The sequence below is a fragment of the Euprymna scolopes genome, chromosome 19, assembly GCF_053919585.1.
Source record: "Euprymna scolopes isolate OS-2025 chromosome 19, ASM5391958v1, whole genome shotgun sequence".
Taxonomy (NCBI): Eukaryota; Metazoa; Mollusca; class Cephalopoda; order Sepiida; family Sepiolidae; genus Euprymna; species Euprymna scolopes.
Genome location: NC_136500.1, coordinates 136,106,844 through 136,121,737, shown reverse-complemented (window position 1 = coordinate 136,121,737; position 14,894 = coordinate 136,106,844). Strand labels below are relative to the sequence as shown.

Below are 14,894 nucleotides of genomic sequence, written 5' to 3'. Positions count from 1 at the left end.
ACCGGAAGTCCAAGACTCGAGTTTCGCTCTCATTTGGGCTCATCAGTTAGACATATCCAAACTCGGGATTTGAAACCCGAGCCTCTTGCATGTGAGGCGAGTACTCTACCAACTGAGCAAACACTTGTGTTAAGGCTGATTGCGATGATCACATCCCTTGTTCGAGACGAAGGTAGGTTCATTCCACTGTCTGATTTCGTTGCGGTTTGCTTGATCTATGATGGTTAATAAGACTTTATTGTGTGAGGCATGTTTGCTCAGTTGGTAGAGTGCTTGCCCCGAATGTAAGAGGCTCGGGTTTTGAATCTTGAGTTCGCATGTGTCTTACTGATGAGCCCAAATGAGGGCAAAACTCAACTTGGCTTTGTTTTTGTTTGCTTTTGTGGTTCTTGTGAGCTGCGATGTTATCTGGCTGTGGAAATAATTTTATATTTTTTCACACATTCTGAAATTAAGGTGAAAATGGATTTAAGCCTCCCAAAATCTATATTAAAATTATCCACAAGGACCTGCGGTATGACAGGTAATGTACTAAGTAAAAATTCAGTTTTAAATGACACTCTTGTTGAGATTGAAGAATACCAAGAATTCAATTGCAACTGAAGATTTACAGCAAAGGAACATGCTGTTGATTAAAGAAATACATTTTTGTGACGTGTAAATAATAAATGCTTTTTGTGATGTGTAAATAATAAATGCTTTTTGTGACGTGTAAATAATAAATGCTTTTTGTGACGTGTAAATAATAAATGCTTTTTGTGACGTGTAAATAATAAATGCTTTTTGTGACGTGTAAATAATAAATGCTTTTTGTGACGTGTAAATAATAAATGCTTTTTGTGACATGTAAATAATAAATGCTTTTTGTGACGTGTAAATAATAAATGCTTTTTGTGACGTGTAAATAATAAATGCTTTTTGTGACGTGTAAATAATAAATGCTTTTTGTGACGTGTAAATAATAAATGCTTTTTGTGACGTGTAAATAATAAATGCTTTTTGTGACGTGTAAATAATAAATGCTTTTTGTGACGTGTAAATAATAAATGCTTTTTGTGACGTGTAAATAATAAATGCTTTTTGTGACGTGTAAATAATAAATGCTTTTTGTGACGTGTAAATAATAAATGCTTTTTGTGACGTGTAAATAATAAATGCTTTTTGTGACGTGTAAATAATAAATGCTTTTTGTGACGTGTAAATAATAAATGCTTTTTGTGACGTGTAAATAATAAATGCTTTTTGTGACGTGTAAATAATAAATGCTTTTTGTGACGTGTAAATAATAAATGCTTTTTGTGACGTGTAAATAATAAATGCTTTTTGTGACGTGTAAATAATAAATGCTTTTTGTGACGTGTAAATAATAAATGCTTTTTGTGACGTGTAAATAATAAATGCTTTTTGTGACGTGTAAATAATAAATGCTTTTTGTGACGTGTAAATAATAAATGCTTTTTGTGACGTGTAAATTGTGACCCCAGTCTTTAAACCTTATTTTTTAATTACAGTTTTATTTCACATTTTTTTTCTGTTTATATTATTTTAATCTTCATTAAATATTAAAGAAAATGAAATTATTAAAATCGCATTTAAAATCCAAACATTTGTCTTATTTATAAAAGCTGAAAACATTGTACGTGTCTACTTGGATGTCACCAGGTCAATGTTAATTGATAATTATTAATAATAATAATTAATAATGTTAATTGATAATTATTAATAATAATAACTTTCTTTTTTATTTTCCTAGCATTACCATGAACGAATGTGGATCCTTTACCTTCTCCATGACGGTCTCAAAGAATCTAACGACTATAACATTTACAAAAAATATTATATTTTTAAGATCATCATGTCGTTTGCAAACTCTGTTTTGTGCAATTATTCATCGCAGGTAAGTTTCCATTAGAAACTTTTTTCTGTATAACTGTCAAGTGCAACCCTAATTTGGGGCATGTCAGTTTCCTCGGCATATCTATCACTCAGAAAAAGACAAATTCTATCTTTTTTTTTTTTGATTCAGAAAAAGACAAATTCTATATCGTAATATCTCAAAGTTAACAACGAAGCTTGCCTATCTATTTGATTTGCTCGAGTTTGGGAAGATAAATATTCAACATTTGTCGCTCGCTGCATTTGGGTTAGTCTTTTTCCTATAACATCTTGGGAAGCGTTACCGCAGTAAATGAAATACTATCCTGCAGTCAAACTTGACCTCATTAAGTCATTAAAACGGGCACCTGCCAAATCCAAGTAATTAAATAAATTCAAACGTGTTTCCGTTAGCATCTCACGGTGGGGCAATGGTTAACATCGCACGTTTTTTTTTTGTTTTTTTTTACACTTTAATTTACAACTTTGCCTCAACGGTTCGGGTTCGATCCTTATACTTACCTACCAAAACATTTTTTTTTTTTAACCCCCCCCCCCCCATCCCGGAGTTTCCACACACACATCCAAACACCCGTGCAACGCCGGGTACCTCTTGCTAGTTCATGTCATAAAGGGTTGATACTATCATCCTATAGTGCACTTGCATATATGTTGGTTGTGCACAAATGCATAAACGCTTATCTAAGATTTTATCATGTGTACATAGCTTTGTTACAGAAATTTTCTGGATAAAATTCAGTTACAATGTCATATCTATTTACTTCTCTATGATGGCAAAGTTAAGACATGTTGTGTGTGTGTGTGTGTGTGTGTGTGTGTGTGTGTGTGTGTGTGTGTGGAGATATCCAGTTTCTGAAAACAAGGCACTAAGTTGAACAGAAGTTATAATTATGCCAATCCAGAAGGATTGACAGAACAAATACTACACTCTCATTCCAGCTCAAAAACCAAAAAAAGTTGTCATTATTTATTACAATCATTTTCAACCAGAACAGTTTGATAATAAATAATAAGATAGCATTGTTTGAATTCAATCTATATAAAAGGCAAAAGTGTCTGTGTGTCTGTCCGTCTGTCTGTGTACATTTCCCTACACAATAACTCTGTCAATTTTCAGTCTACAGACTCGAAATTTGATATACAGGGTACTGAGATTTGGAAAACTGTTTGTAATCCGTTTTCGGCCATAAATTTCGATGCTAAGGGGTCAAAGTTCAACTCTACCAAACTCCTCCAACGATTTTGGGTCTAAACACTTGAAATTTTAGATATAGGTTCCTTGGACATGGATCTAACTTAATAACTTTATTTGACCCCAAAACAATAAATGTTAAGGGGTCATAATAGGGGTCAAAGTTAAAAAAATTGACCTCTGCAGTCTCTACCAAATTACTCAGACAATTTCTGGTCTAAACATTTGAAATTTTACATAAAGTGTATTCCGCGATAGGGTAAGCTTTTTAATCGGTTTGGGTCGAAAATTTGAGCTACCACTATATAAATGTATGTATGTTTGCATGTCAGCCTAAAACTTTTTACAGAGGCGACGGATTTTCACAAGATCAGTATCATTTTGAAGCTCGACCCTTCAGACGACAAATACCGAAAAATTGGCTAAAAACATTAATTTCTTCACCTTTAACTGGGCACTTTTCTACATGGAAAGGTCGCTTTTTTTCGCCGATATTTTTGAAAGTTGTCCCCTCTTTTCGATTGTCTAGTCTTAATTTACACCTATGTCACTTCCAGTTTGGTGGGGGTCGTAACAGCAAGAACATCACATTTTTTTCCTGTTCTTTTCCTCTTCCGTGGTACGGGTTCGAGCCTGCCTTCCTACTACCACATTTTTTTCTTGTTTTTTTTGCTCAACACGCACCTCCAAACACCCAGGCAATGCCGGGCACCCATGCTAGTTATTAATAAAACAAATTAAGCGTTCAAAATTTTTAATATTTTCTGTAATACATCCCCCCTCCCCTGCAATTTATGTATTTTTCTTCTGAAATCCTGTATTTGTTTAATTCCTGTTGAAAACGTAAATCAGAGTAACCTCCCCTTGTTCCTTGATACCACGTCTCTCTTTTTTGGTTTTATAAACGATCAGTGATTTTACTGAAAATCATTTTGTAGTCTGGTGCGATTGTTTATTGCATTATTTTCTATCTCAAGTGTTTGCTGTTATTAAACATTGCCGCATTAAAAAATTGTTTTTAAAACTGTTCACTCCTATTTAATCTATATATATAAAAGCAAAAATGTATGTATGTGTGTTCGCTTTTTCTGTGTCTACAAAAGGCTTCTTTCAGAGAAGCGGTCGCTCGCTTCACAACTTTTTAAAACTTTTTATATCACATATAAATCGTAATATCTCACAGTTAACAACGAAGCTCGCCTGTCTATTTAATTTGCTCGATTTCGGGAAGATAAATATTCAACATTTGTCGCTCGCCGCATGTGGGTTAGTCTTTTTCCTATAACATCTTGGGAAGCGTTCCCGCAGTAAATGAAATACTATCCTTATATCAGACAATTGCTATTCATTTGGACCACATCTTGTGGGAAACGTAGATACTGGCTTGTAGCCAAAGTTAAGTTTCCCCATATGTTCACGCACATGTCAATTTAGTTTTTAATCTTTAAATTAAAACGCTTTTCATCCCTTCTTAGTCATGGCCGAGTGGGTAAGATGCCAGGTTTTTTTTTCCCTTTTCTTTTCCATCTTCGCGTCAAGAATTCGAGTTCGAGCCTACCTTCCTACCAAAATTTTTTTTTTTTTTCTTTTACACCTCCAAAACACCCGGGCAACACCGGGCATCCCCGCTAGTATTATTATAAAACCAAAGGTATTAAGTCTAGTTTCATTTTGAGAGACATCTTTCTTCTTTTGACATTATTTTTATACTAATGATTATTATAAAACCAAAGGTATTAAGTCCAGTTTCATTTTGAGAGACATCTTTCTTTTTTTAACATTATTTTTATACTAATGATTATTATAAAACCAAAGGTATTAAGTCTAGTTTCATTTTGAGAGACATCTTTCTTTTTTTGACATTATTTTTATACTAATGATTATTATAAAACCAAAGGTATTAAGTCTAGTTTCATTTTGAGAAACATCTTTCTTTTTTTAACATTATTTTTATACTAATGATTATTATAAAACCAAAGGTATTAAGTCTAGTTTCATTTTGAGAGACATCTTTCTTTTTTTAACATTATTTTTATACTAATGATTATTATAAAACCAAAGGTATTAAGTCCAGTTTCATTTTGAGAGACATCTTTCTTTTTTTAACATTATTTTTATACTAATGATTATTATAAAACCAAAGGTATTAAGTCTAGTTTCATTTTGAGAAACATCTTTCTTTTTTTAACATTATTTTTATACTAATGATTATTATAAGACCAAAGGTATTAAGTCTAGTTTCATTTTGAGAGACATCTTTCTTTTTTTAACATTATTTTTATACTAATGATTATTATAAGACCAAAGGTATTAAGTCTAGTTTCATTTTGAGAGACATCTTTCTTTTTTTAACATTATTTTTATACTAATGATTATTATAAAACCAAAGGTATTAAGTCTAGTTTCATTTTGAGAAACATCTTTCTTTTTTTAACATTATTTTTATACTAATGATTATTATAAGACCAAAGGTATTAAGTCCAGTTTCATTTTGAGAGACATCTTTCTTTTTTTGACATTATTTTTACACTCATGATTATTATAAAACCAAAGGTATTAAGTCTAGTTTCATTTTGAGAGACATCTTTCTTTTTTTAACATTATTTTTATACTAATGATTCCCACTTATAAAGACCCAAAACAAGTCGAGGATAATAAAGGTTAATGAGATAATCAGCTGGATGCTAATGTATAAAAGAGTTGAAAAGATGAAAGACAAGATTTGATTACATAAGAAGGCAGTTCAACATGTATTTGTGAGATAGTGGAATTTATGTGACCATGTTGTAAACTATGGGAAACAGACCTGCAGCAATGTGTTATAAATTTATTCAGTAGTTTTCACAAAACAGAATAACAGCAATTTGAACCATCCTCTGTTTTCACGAGAACATTTTGTTTTGTGTACCAATGAAAATACTATTTTAATTTTAACTGTGACTAACAAAAAAACTGAAACTTAAGCATGATTGGCTGCTGAAAATACGTATTTAAACGTACGTGCTATAGATGAACAAAATTAACTTAAGTATTATTAACAGAAACAAAGGTCATTTTGAACGTATGTATAGAAATGTTTTCAATTAAGTACAACAAGTGAAACTACTATTTCAAACTTAAGCATGACTCGCCGAGCAACAGACAAAGATTTCTAAAATATGGAGCAGGACTCTACATTACGAATGAAACAGTCGCATTTGTGAGTGATTTTTTCAAAGTGACAGCTAGAAATAATGAAACCATTACCTTTTGGCGATTGTATTTCTTTCACTTCGAAAGCTCACTACTGAGTGAAAAATATATCTTTTCAACTTTTTTTTTTAATAAAGTTAAATTATTTAAACAATAAAAGTATAATAGAACAATATACTTTTTTTAACGAAGGCTGTTTTAAAAAAACATCTGGAGAAATTAGCATGTTTATAAAATTTGTTGTATTTTGCTTTCAGTTTCAGATTTTGCATATTTTGAAACGTGCATGTAAACAGAAAACGGGAGCCTATGATCTCACACGGCATTGTGGGATTGTTTCATGGATGAACAACTTTATTTCCAACGTGTAAGTTACTTTTCATTTTTGGTCCGCCGACAAATTCACCCTTGTCCGTTTGTCTGTCCGCACTTTTCTCAATAACTACTCCTTGGAATTTTTAAAAATTTTGCATAAACATCAAACATGATATGATTGAAAAAGTAACAGAACAGATTTTCTGGGAAAACTCCGGTTGCCCTCCCAGAGGTGCCTTTCGGGTTAAAATGGCTAAAATTGACACTTTTGTGCTTATTAAAAAAAAAATTGATGGCTTGGATTTTTATGAAACTTTCTGAAAAGTTGTAACTAATTGATTTCTATATAATTTTGTTTGTCTATACTTCGCGATAACTCTTTAAGTGTGCCCCAGGGGCTCTTTTAGGACTCATAAAAACACTCCATTTTTGGGACTATTTTTACATATTTGTCTAAAATTTTCTGTGCATGTCTATTTAGCAGTTGTGCATGGTGCTGAACTCAAATTTAAATATGGTAAAGCTTTGGAGACTTTTGAGGCTAAATCGGAGGTGGGGGGGGCCTTAGTCATTTCTTTTTTTGCATGGTGCAGAACTACAAATTTACATATGCTAACGCCTAAAACTGCACCGTTTGTTCATTTTCACCAGGATTTGATATCCCCTGGGAACTTTTGGGGCTAAATGGGGAGGGGGGGGGGCAAATGCTGAACTTAGTCATTTTTTTTATGCCTCGTTCACTGTGCACTCACGGGAGACCATGCATGTTTCACTTGATTTTTATTTAAATTGTTTCTCTTTGTTTTCTTTTTATATAACGTTCTTTTTTTTTTCTTTAAGTTTCTTTCTTCTGTTTTCTTTGTTTTCATTGGTGAAAAAAAATTTATTTATATACCGATGCAAAATGTGAATCAAACAACAAAACTTCAATTAAATTCAATACTAATTTTTAAATTGAAGCAGTAGGAGATCAGAAGTTATAGTATTTCATTTATATGTATCAATTGAAATGGATGGCTCTCGTCTTGGGGAGGCTTCATGTTTTGACAAGCTCCTGGGTTTGACCTTTACTCCTGATCTGAAATGGAACACGTATATAAAGTCTGTTGCCCGGGCCGCTGGGAAAATGGTAGGATCCTTCTACCGCTCCAGAAGGTATCTCACTACTGATGCAATTCTCTATCTCTATAAAAGCCAGGTACGTCCACATATGGGCTGGAGCTTCAAAAAACAGCCTATCCTGCCTTGACAAAGTACAAAATAGACTTCGTGGCTTAGTGGGGGATGCTCTCTTCTCTTCCTTGCAACCTCTCTCCCACAGAAGAGACGTTGCGAGCCTGTCTTTGTTTTATAGTTATTTTCATAGCAAGTGCTCGTCCAAGCGCCAATCTCTGCCCCCCCCCTCCTCGCCAATCCTTCATGATAAACACCCGTCTAGCTGAAACCACTGTCAGTAATTTCCCCCACTTTTTATCTGTGCCTAAATCAAAAGTAGATTCCATGAACATAGCTTTTTTTTTTTTCTGAGAAGTGGACGCCTGTGGAATTCTCTTCCGTTTGCCTGGTTCCCACCTGACTACAACTTGGACGTCTTCAAGTCCAACATAAACAAATTCCTGATTAATCGCCTCCTTAAGTAAGACGCTTTATCAAATCTCCAATACCAACTATTACTATGATATTATCCCATTGATTATTGTACACAAAATAACCCTTATCCCCGAGCGGCTTACGGGCCTTGATAATGGTTATCCCCATGTAAAAAAAAAAAAAAAATAATGTTTTTTTTTTTTTTTTTAATTTCTTTGTCAGAGATCCCCATTCTCCGATAATTGTGCTCGTCACAGATGTCATTCACACACTCTGGTTTAGTCTTCTGCGGAAAAACAGTGATTGTGCAAACAGTAATTCCTTTGGCTTGCCGCTGCCATTTCTACAAGAGATGCAGGTGGTTCTTTTGAATTTGCTGCAAAGTTACAGGTATTTCATTTTTTCTTTTTTTCTTTATTATAATTTTTTTTTGTTCTTTCAGTAATCTCTTTTACTTTAATATCTCGCAGGAAAATATAAAATTCAAGACACGTATTAAAATATTTCATCAGATAAACTCGAAAATGTTGTTTTATATTAAATTTATTTCAGGTGTAGTATAATAAAATTGTCGTCCTAAAGAAAACAACATTACAAATTTATTTTAAAACTTTTTATTGAAAAAATCAATTCAGGTTACTTGATTATGTAGTTAAACTGACATCTATTCAATGTAGCCACCTTCAGCCTCAATCACCACTTTGTTACAGGTTTGGAACTGGGAGTGTGCCTTTTCCATAAGTGCTGGTGGGAGATCGGCAAATAGTCAGCGGATGACGGTGATCAGGCTGGCTTAGATGTTGTGAGAGTTCATGTTAGTGATGTTCTCGATGTTTGACCAAAGTAGTCCAGCGGGTTCAGCTCGGGGGAGGAAGAAGGCCAGTGAGGAAAGGGTACAAAGTCGTAGCACTCCTTCTGAAGCCAAGCCTCGGTTTCTTTGGACTTGTGGGCCGTCGCCGGGTTCTGTTGACATAATGACACAGTATGTTTTTTGAGCTGAATAAACATGTTACATTAAATAAAAACACTAGAAAATTATTCAGTTAGGTAGAAAAGTAACTTATCTTGCCTTTGATAACATTTATTTTTTATATATTTGTTTTTTGACAACTTTTTTGAATCTAATACAAACCGAAGTTGTTTTATCAGGTTTGTCAATGCTGTCGGAAATTTATCCTCTTTCAGATGAATTCAACGTAGAAACAAATTGTAGAAACAAAAAATAAAAGGATGAAATAAAAAAGCGGGGGTGGGGGGCGGATTAATTGAATAAAATAGAAAGAGTTTTTTTTTTAAATGAAGAAAAGATTTTATTTACAGCAAATTTTGTTCCTTTGCAGACACTCAAATGCAAAAAACGTCAAGTAAAAAAAAAAAAGCACAAAAAAGTGGTTTGCAAATTGTTGTCACAATGAACAACTACAGTTGATAAGAAAATTAAGTACGAGTACTTCCTAAATTATGCTCGCAACAAATTTAACGTACTCACAAGTTGAAGATAGACAGTACATTTGCCTTTTTTGTTAGTTTAAAGGCTTTGAAATTACTCCTTTCCCTCAAAATATGCGCATACCGTTGCCATGTATATAAAAGTTTACAGAAGTGTTCGCCTCGTCGCGACCAGATTTTCTTCTTGCCTGGTTTACTTCCAGAAAGAAAAAAGCGCGGGAATCCTTGTCCGCGGCAGGCAATGAAGCAGGAGTTCATTCCCTTTAGCTGCAGGATTTGATAGGCAGGTTTTCACAGTGGAACCAGTGATGTCATTTAAGGAGCTGAATGCAGCAGGGGCTGACTACACTCTTTGGCACATTTTGATGTTGACTTTCAAGTTAACTTCAAAGATGTGAGGTGGCATGATGTGGCCCTCACTTGCAACGATACCAAAAACCATAACCCTGACCAGAAATATTGTTTTCATCTCCCTTAGCACGTTCTCAAGCATTGAACTCTGTAGATTGTCATTGTGAGAGTGCTGGCAATGATCCTGTTGTCATAATTTTGATGTGTTGTTCAGTGGCGCATCTCCGATCTCACTTGCTAAAGATTGTTTCACTTTCAGACATGATAGAAAGCTTCTATCACTCTTGGGATTTGTAGATAACTGACCAAGTAGTAGATGGTCTGCAACAAAAAAAGAAAAACGTTTTTCATCAAACGGAAATGGAATCACGCCGTCTTTTCTGTGGCGACGATTCTATCGTTCCATCCTATATAAGGAGTGCTGTATGTGCTGATTATAAAAGATTTGTTTAGAAAATGTTTAGAAGTGTAAACACAGGAAAAAATAAAGATTACTTTATTATATAGATGAATTTATTGAATAAAATTATTATATAGATGAATTTATTGCATAAAATTGCTTTATTATATAGATGAATTTATTGCATAAAATTGCTTTATTATATAGATGAATTTATTGCATAAAATTACTTTATTATATAGATGAATTTATTGCATAAAATTACTTTATTATATAGATGAATTTATTGCATAAAATTGCTTTATTATATAGATGAATTTATTGCATAAAATTACTTTATTATATAGATGAATTTATTGCATAAAATTACTTTATTATATAGATGAATTTATTGCATAAAATTACTTTATTATATAGATGAATTTATTGCATAAAATTACTTTATTATATAGATGAATTTATTGCATAAAATCTGTTTTCAACATGATTTTTTACAAAACTATTTCGAATTATTTGGCCTACTGTTCTCATCTTGAATATTTTTCTCATAACATTTAAGTCAATGTATAGCGTCAAATTCAGGAATCTGTATGAAAATGTGAACGCGACCAAAAGGATCTATGACGTAATAGATCAAGTATTAAGTGAAGTTCATTCTTCAGCAACACTCCTCTGGAGGTTGAAGGTTCAATCCTCAATGCGGGTGATATTAAGAATACAATTGTAAAAAGACTTCGTATCTGGTCATTGATGATCGAACGAGAGTATGCTAACCCTGTAGATTAAATGAAAGATTTTCTTTCAAAATTTTATGCGCTGTCCCAAGTTTTACAGATTCCAAGATACACCTGAAAAAGGTAAAAAAAATTATATTGGTTAAAACGTTGTGCGAATTCCAAATGAGAACAGTAGTCTGAATAATCGAAATTGTCGATCATCATTGCAAAAAATCAAAAACAAAAATATATGACTCTAAACTTATGAAGGATATCGTTTTTGGTAGCAAGAAAGGATTAGATGGACAGTATTTAAACTTTTTGGATGAAATATTTAAGAGAATTTCAACCAGTTACGAGTAATATTTGTATGTTAAGAAAATTATGGTGTGCGTGACGGATAAAAAAAATAATCGAATAAAAAAAACATTTTGCTTCATGAGATCACTAACAGTTCAGTTCGGCTTTGCTCGGGTCCTTTGTCCTGTTCATAACTTTATGTGCATATGTATACATGTTAAAAAGTTTGATTTATATCCAGGTAATCTACATCTAAAATTTCAAGTGTTTAGACCCAAAATTGGCAGAGGAGTTTGATAACGTCTGCAAAGGTCAATTCTTTCAACTTTGACCTCTTGGCAGCCAATTTTTCGCCCAAAAACTGATTAAAAAGCTTGCTGCATGTCTTAATACTCTTTATGTAAAATGTCAAATTTTAAACTCAAAGGTAAAATCTTTTGAATTTTGACACCTTGGCTGCCAAATTTTCGGCCAAAAACCGATTCAAAAGCTTGCCCTATGTCTGAATACACTTTATGTAAAATTTCAAATGTTTAGACAGAAATTTGGCTCAGAGGTCAAATTTTTAAAAACTTTGACCCCCAATTTTGACCCTTAACATTTATTGTTTTGGGGTCAAATCAAATTAAAAAGTTTGCTCCATGTCCAAGGAACCAGACCAAAAATTGGCCGAGGAGTTTGGTAGACTTTTCAAAAGTCAAATCATTGAACTTTGTCCCCTTGACAGCTAAATTTCTGGCCGAAAACCGATTAAAAAGATTTTCCCAAATCTCAATACTCCTTATGTCAAATCTCAAGGCTGTTGACTGAAAATTGACAGAGTAGTTTGGTAGGAAAATGTACACAGACACATACAAGCATTTTAACTTTTATAGATATACTAGCATTTCAGCCTGGGTGTTTGGATGTGTCTGTTGAGCCAAGAAAAAAAAGTGGTAGTAGGAAGGCAGACTCAAACCCGTACCGTGAAGGAGGAAAAGAACGGAAAAAAACCTAACATCTTTGCTGTTATGACCACCGCCAAACCGGAAGTGACTTATGCTTAAATTAAAGCTAGACAATCGAAACTTTCAAAAATATTGTCGAAAAAGCGACCCCCCCCACCCTTCCCTGTAGAAAAATGTCCAGTTGAAGGTGAAGATATTAATGTTTTTAGCCAATTGTTCGATATTTGTCGTCTGAAAGGTCGAACTTAAAAACGATACTGATCTTGGTAAAATGTGTCGTCTCTGTCGAAAGCATACTTTGATATATTAGTAACTAAAACTTTTAGACCCAAACCGATTTAAAAAGCTTGCCCTATCTTGGAATCATACATATCTTTATGTAAACTTTCAAATTTTTAGACCAGAAATTGTCTGAGTAATTTGGTAGAAACCGCAGAGGTCAATTGTTTTTAACTTTGATCCCTATTATGACCCCTTAACATTTATTGTTTTGGGCTCAAATCAAATTATTAAGTTAGATCCATATCCAAGGAACTTATATCTAAAATTTCAAGTGTTTAGACCCATAAATTGTTGGAGTAGTTTGGTAGAGTTCTCAAAGGTCAAATCGTTGAACTTTGACCGCTTAATAGCCAAATTTCTGGACGAAAACCAATCACAAAGATTTTCCCAAATCTCAGTACCCTGTATATCAAATTTCAAGTCTGTAGACTGAAAATTGACAGAGTTATTGCATAGGAAAATATACACAGACACACAAACACAGACACGTTTACTTTCATAGATATACTAGCATGGGTGTGCGGGGTATGCTGAGCAAAAAAAAAAAAAAAAACTCAATTTTTTTAACTTTGACCCTCATTATGACCCCTTAACATGTATTATTTGGGGCTCTAATCAAGTTATTAAGTTAGATCCTTGTCCAAGGAACCTATATCTAAAATTTCAAGTATTTAGACCCAAAATTGTCGGAGTTTGGTAAAGTTCTCAAAGGTCAAATTGTTGAACTTTGACCCCTTAACAGCAAAATTTCTGGCAAAAAACCGATCACATAGATTTTTCCAAATCTCAGTACCCTGTATATCAAATTTCGAGTCTGTAGACTAAAAATTGACAGGGTTATTGCGTATGGAAATGTACACAGACAGATACAGACACGTTCAATTTTATAGATATACTAGCATTTCAGCCCGGCGTTGACTGGGTTTTCGGAGATGTATGCTGAGCAAAAACAAAAAAAAAAAAAGGGTTAATTTTTTTAACTTTGACCCCTATTATGGCCCCTTAAAATATATTGTTTTGGGCTCAAATCAAGTTATTAAGTTAGATCCATGTCCAAGGAACCTATATCTAAAGTTTCAAGTGTGTAGACCCAAAATTGTCGTTGGAGTTTGATAGAGTTCTCAACTTTGACCCCTTAATAGCCAAATTTCTGGCCGAAAACTGATGACATCAATTTTCCCAAATCTCAGTACCCTGTATATCCAATTTTGAGTCTGTAGACTAAAAATTGACAGAGTTATTGCATAGGGAAATGTACACAGACACTTTCACTTTTATAAATAGATAGATTTAAAAAAATGAAAGGGTTTGGAGGAAGATTTTGTAGTTTGTTTTTTTGACTTAATTTAATTTCATACAAGCTGTGCTTGTGCAGAAAGTATAAACACTTTCTGGAAGTTTTTATACTTTTTTTTGTTTTGCTTTTTTTTTTCTTGATTGATCATGTTAAGTATTTTGATGTTAAAAGTATTGATTGTATGATTCCAATATTTGTACCGATTCCATACTAAATTCCCGATTTCAATACAGTTACTGATTCGGATTCTTTATAAATGTCTAAATATTTTACTTGATTTTTGCCATAAAAACACATTTTAAATGTGCAGATATTTTTCTGAATGTAAAAATACATTTGTGAGGGATGATCTATCAATTGTAGTTTTACTGGTTGTTAAAAATCAATAAATATTTATTTTATCATTACTACCAGCAATGGAAGATTTTCTTTTAAAAAAAATTAAATTAAAATTAAGAATCGTTTTTGGCATCGGAAAATAGGCACTTTTTTTTTTTTTTGACACTAATTCTGATACTCGCAAAAATTCCAATTTTTTTCGATTCCTGATTTTGATTAATCATCTAAACATTAGTCCAAAGGCACTGTGGCATGGCATCAGTTTGAGTGAGGGTGAGCTGAAAGAATGACGGCTTGGATGATTTCTGCTGTGTTGGTAATGACACCATTTTAAAACATGCTTTTTTAAATAGAAGTTGCTTGGAAACGATTGAGAGGAAGGGCGATCGTGAGATAGTGTTAATATAAGCGGGTGAGTGAGATATATAAAGGTATCAATCACCAATACCGGGGGAGTTCGGCAACCGACCGCCAAATAGGCAAAACGCTTATGCTGCCTCAAGTAAGACATGCAACACGCCATCTACCGGAATATCTCCAACTGAAGTATATCTGGAGACATGTAAATATGTATATAACTTTTCTTCCTAATATATTATTGTTATACCTTTACTTTTCGTGTTCTTGT

At 33.2% G+C, this 14,894-nt stretch overlaps 1 protein-coding gene across 1 annotated transcript in view; it reads left to right on the top strand.

Annotated features, from left to right (window-relative positions):
• The window catches only part of LOC145239992 (nucleolar pre-ribosomal-associated protein 1-like), a 142,866-nt gene that overhangs the window by 124,636 nt on the left and 3,336 nt on the right, over positions 1–14,894 (top strand). The window contains exons 30-32 of the mRNA XM_080103575.1: positions 1,754–1,897; positions 6,538–6,647; positions 8,408–8,575. Of these exons, the coding sequence (XP_079959701.1) occupies positions 1,754–1,897; positions 6,538–6,647; positions 8,408–8,575 (422 nt within the window). The remainder of the gene's footprint in view (positions 1–1,753; positions 1,898–6,537; positions 6,648–8,407; positions 8,576–14,894) is intronic.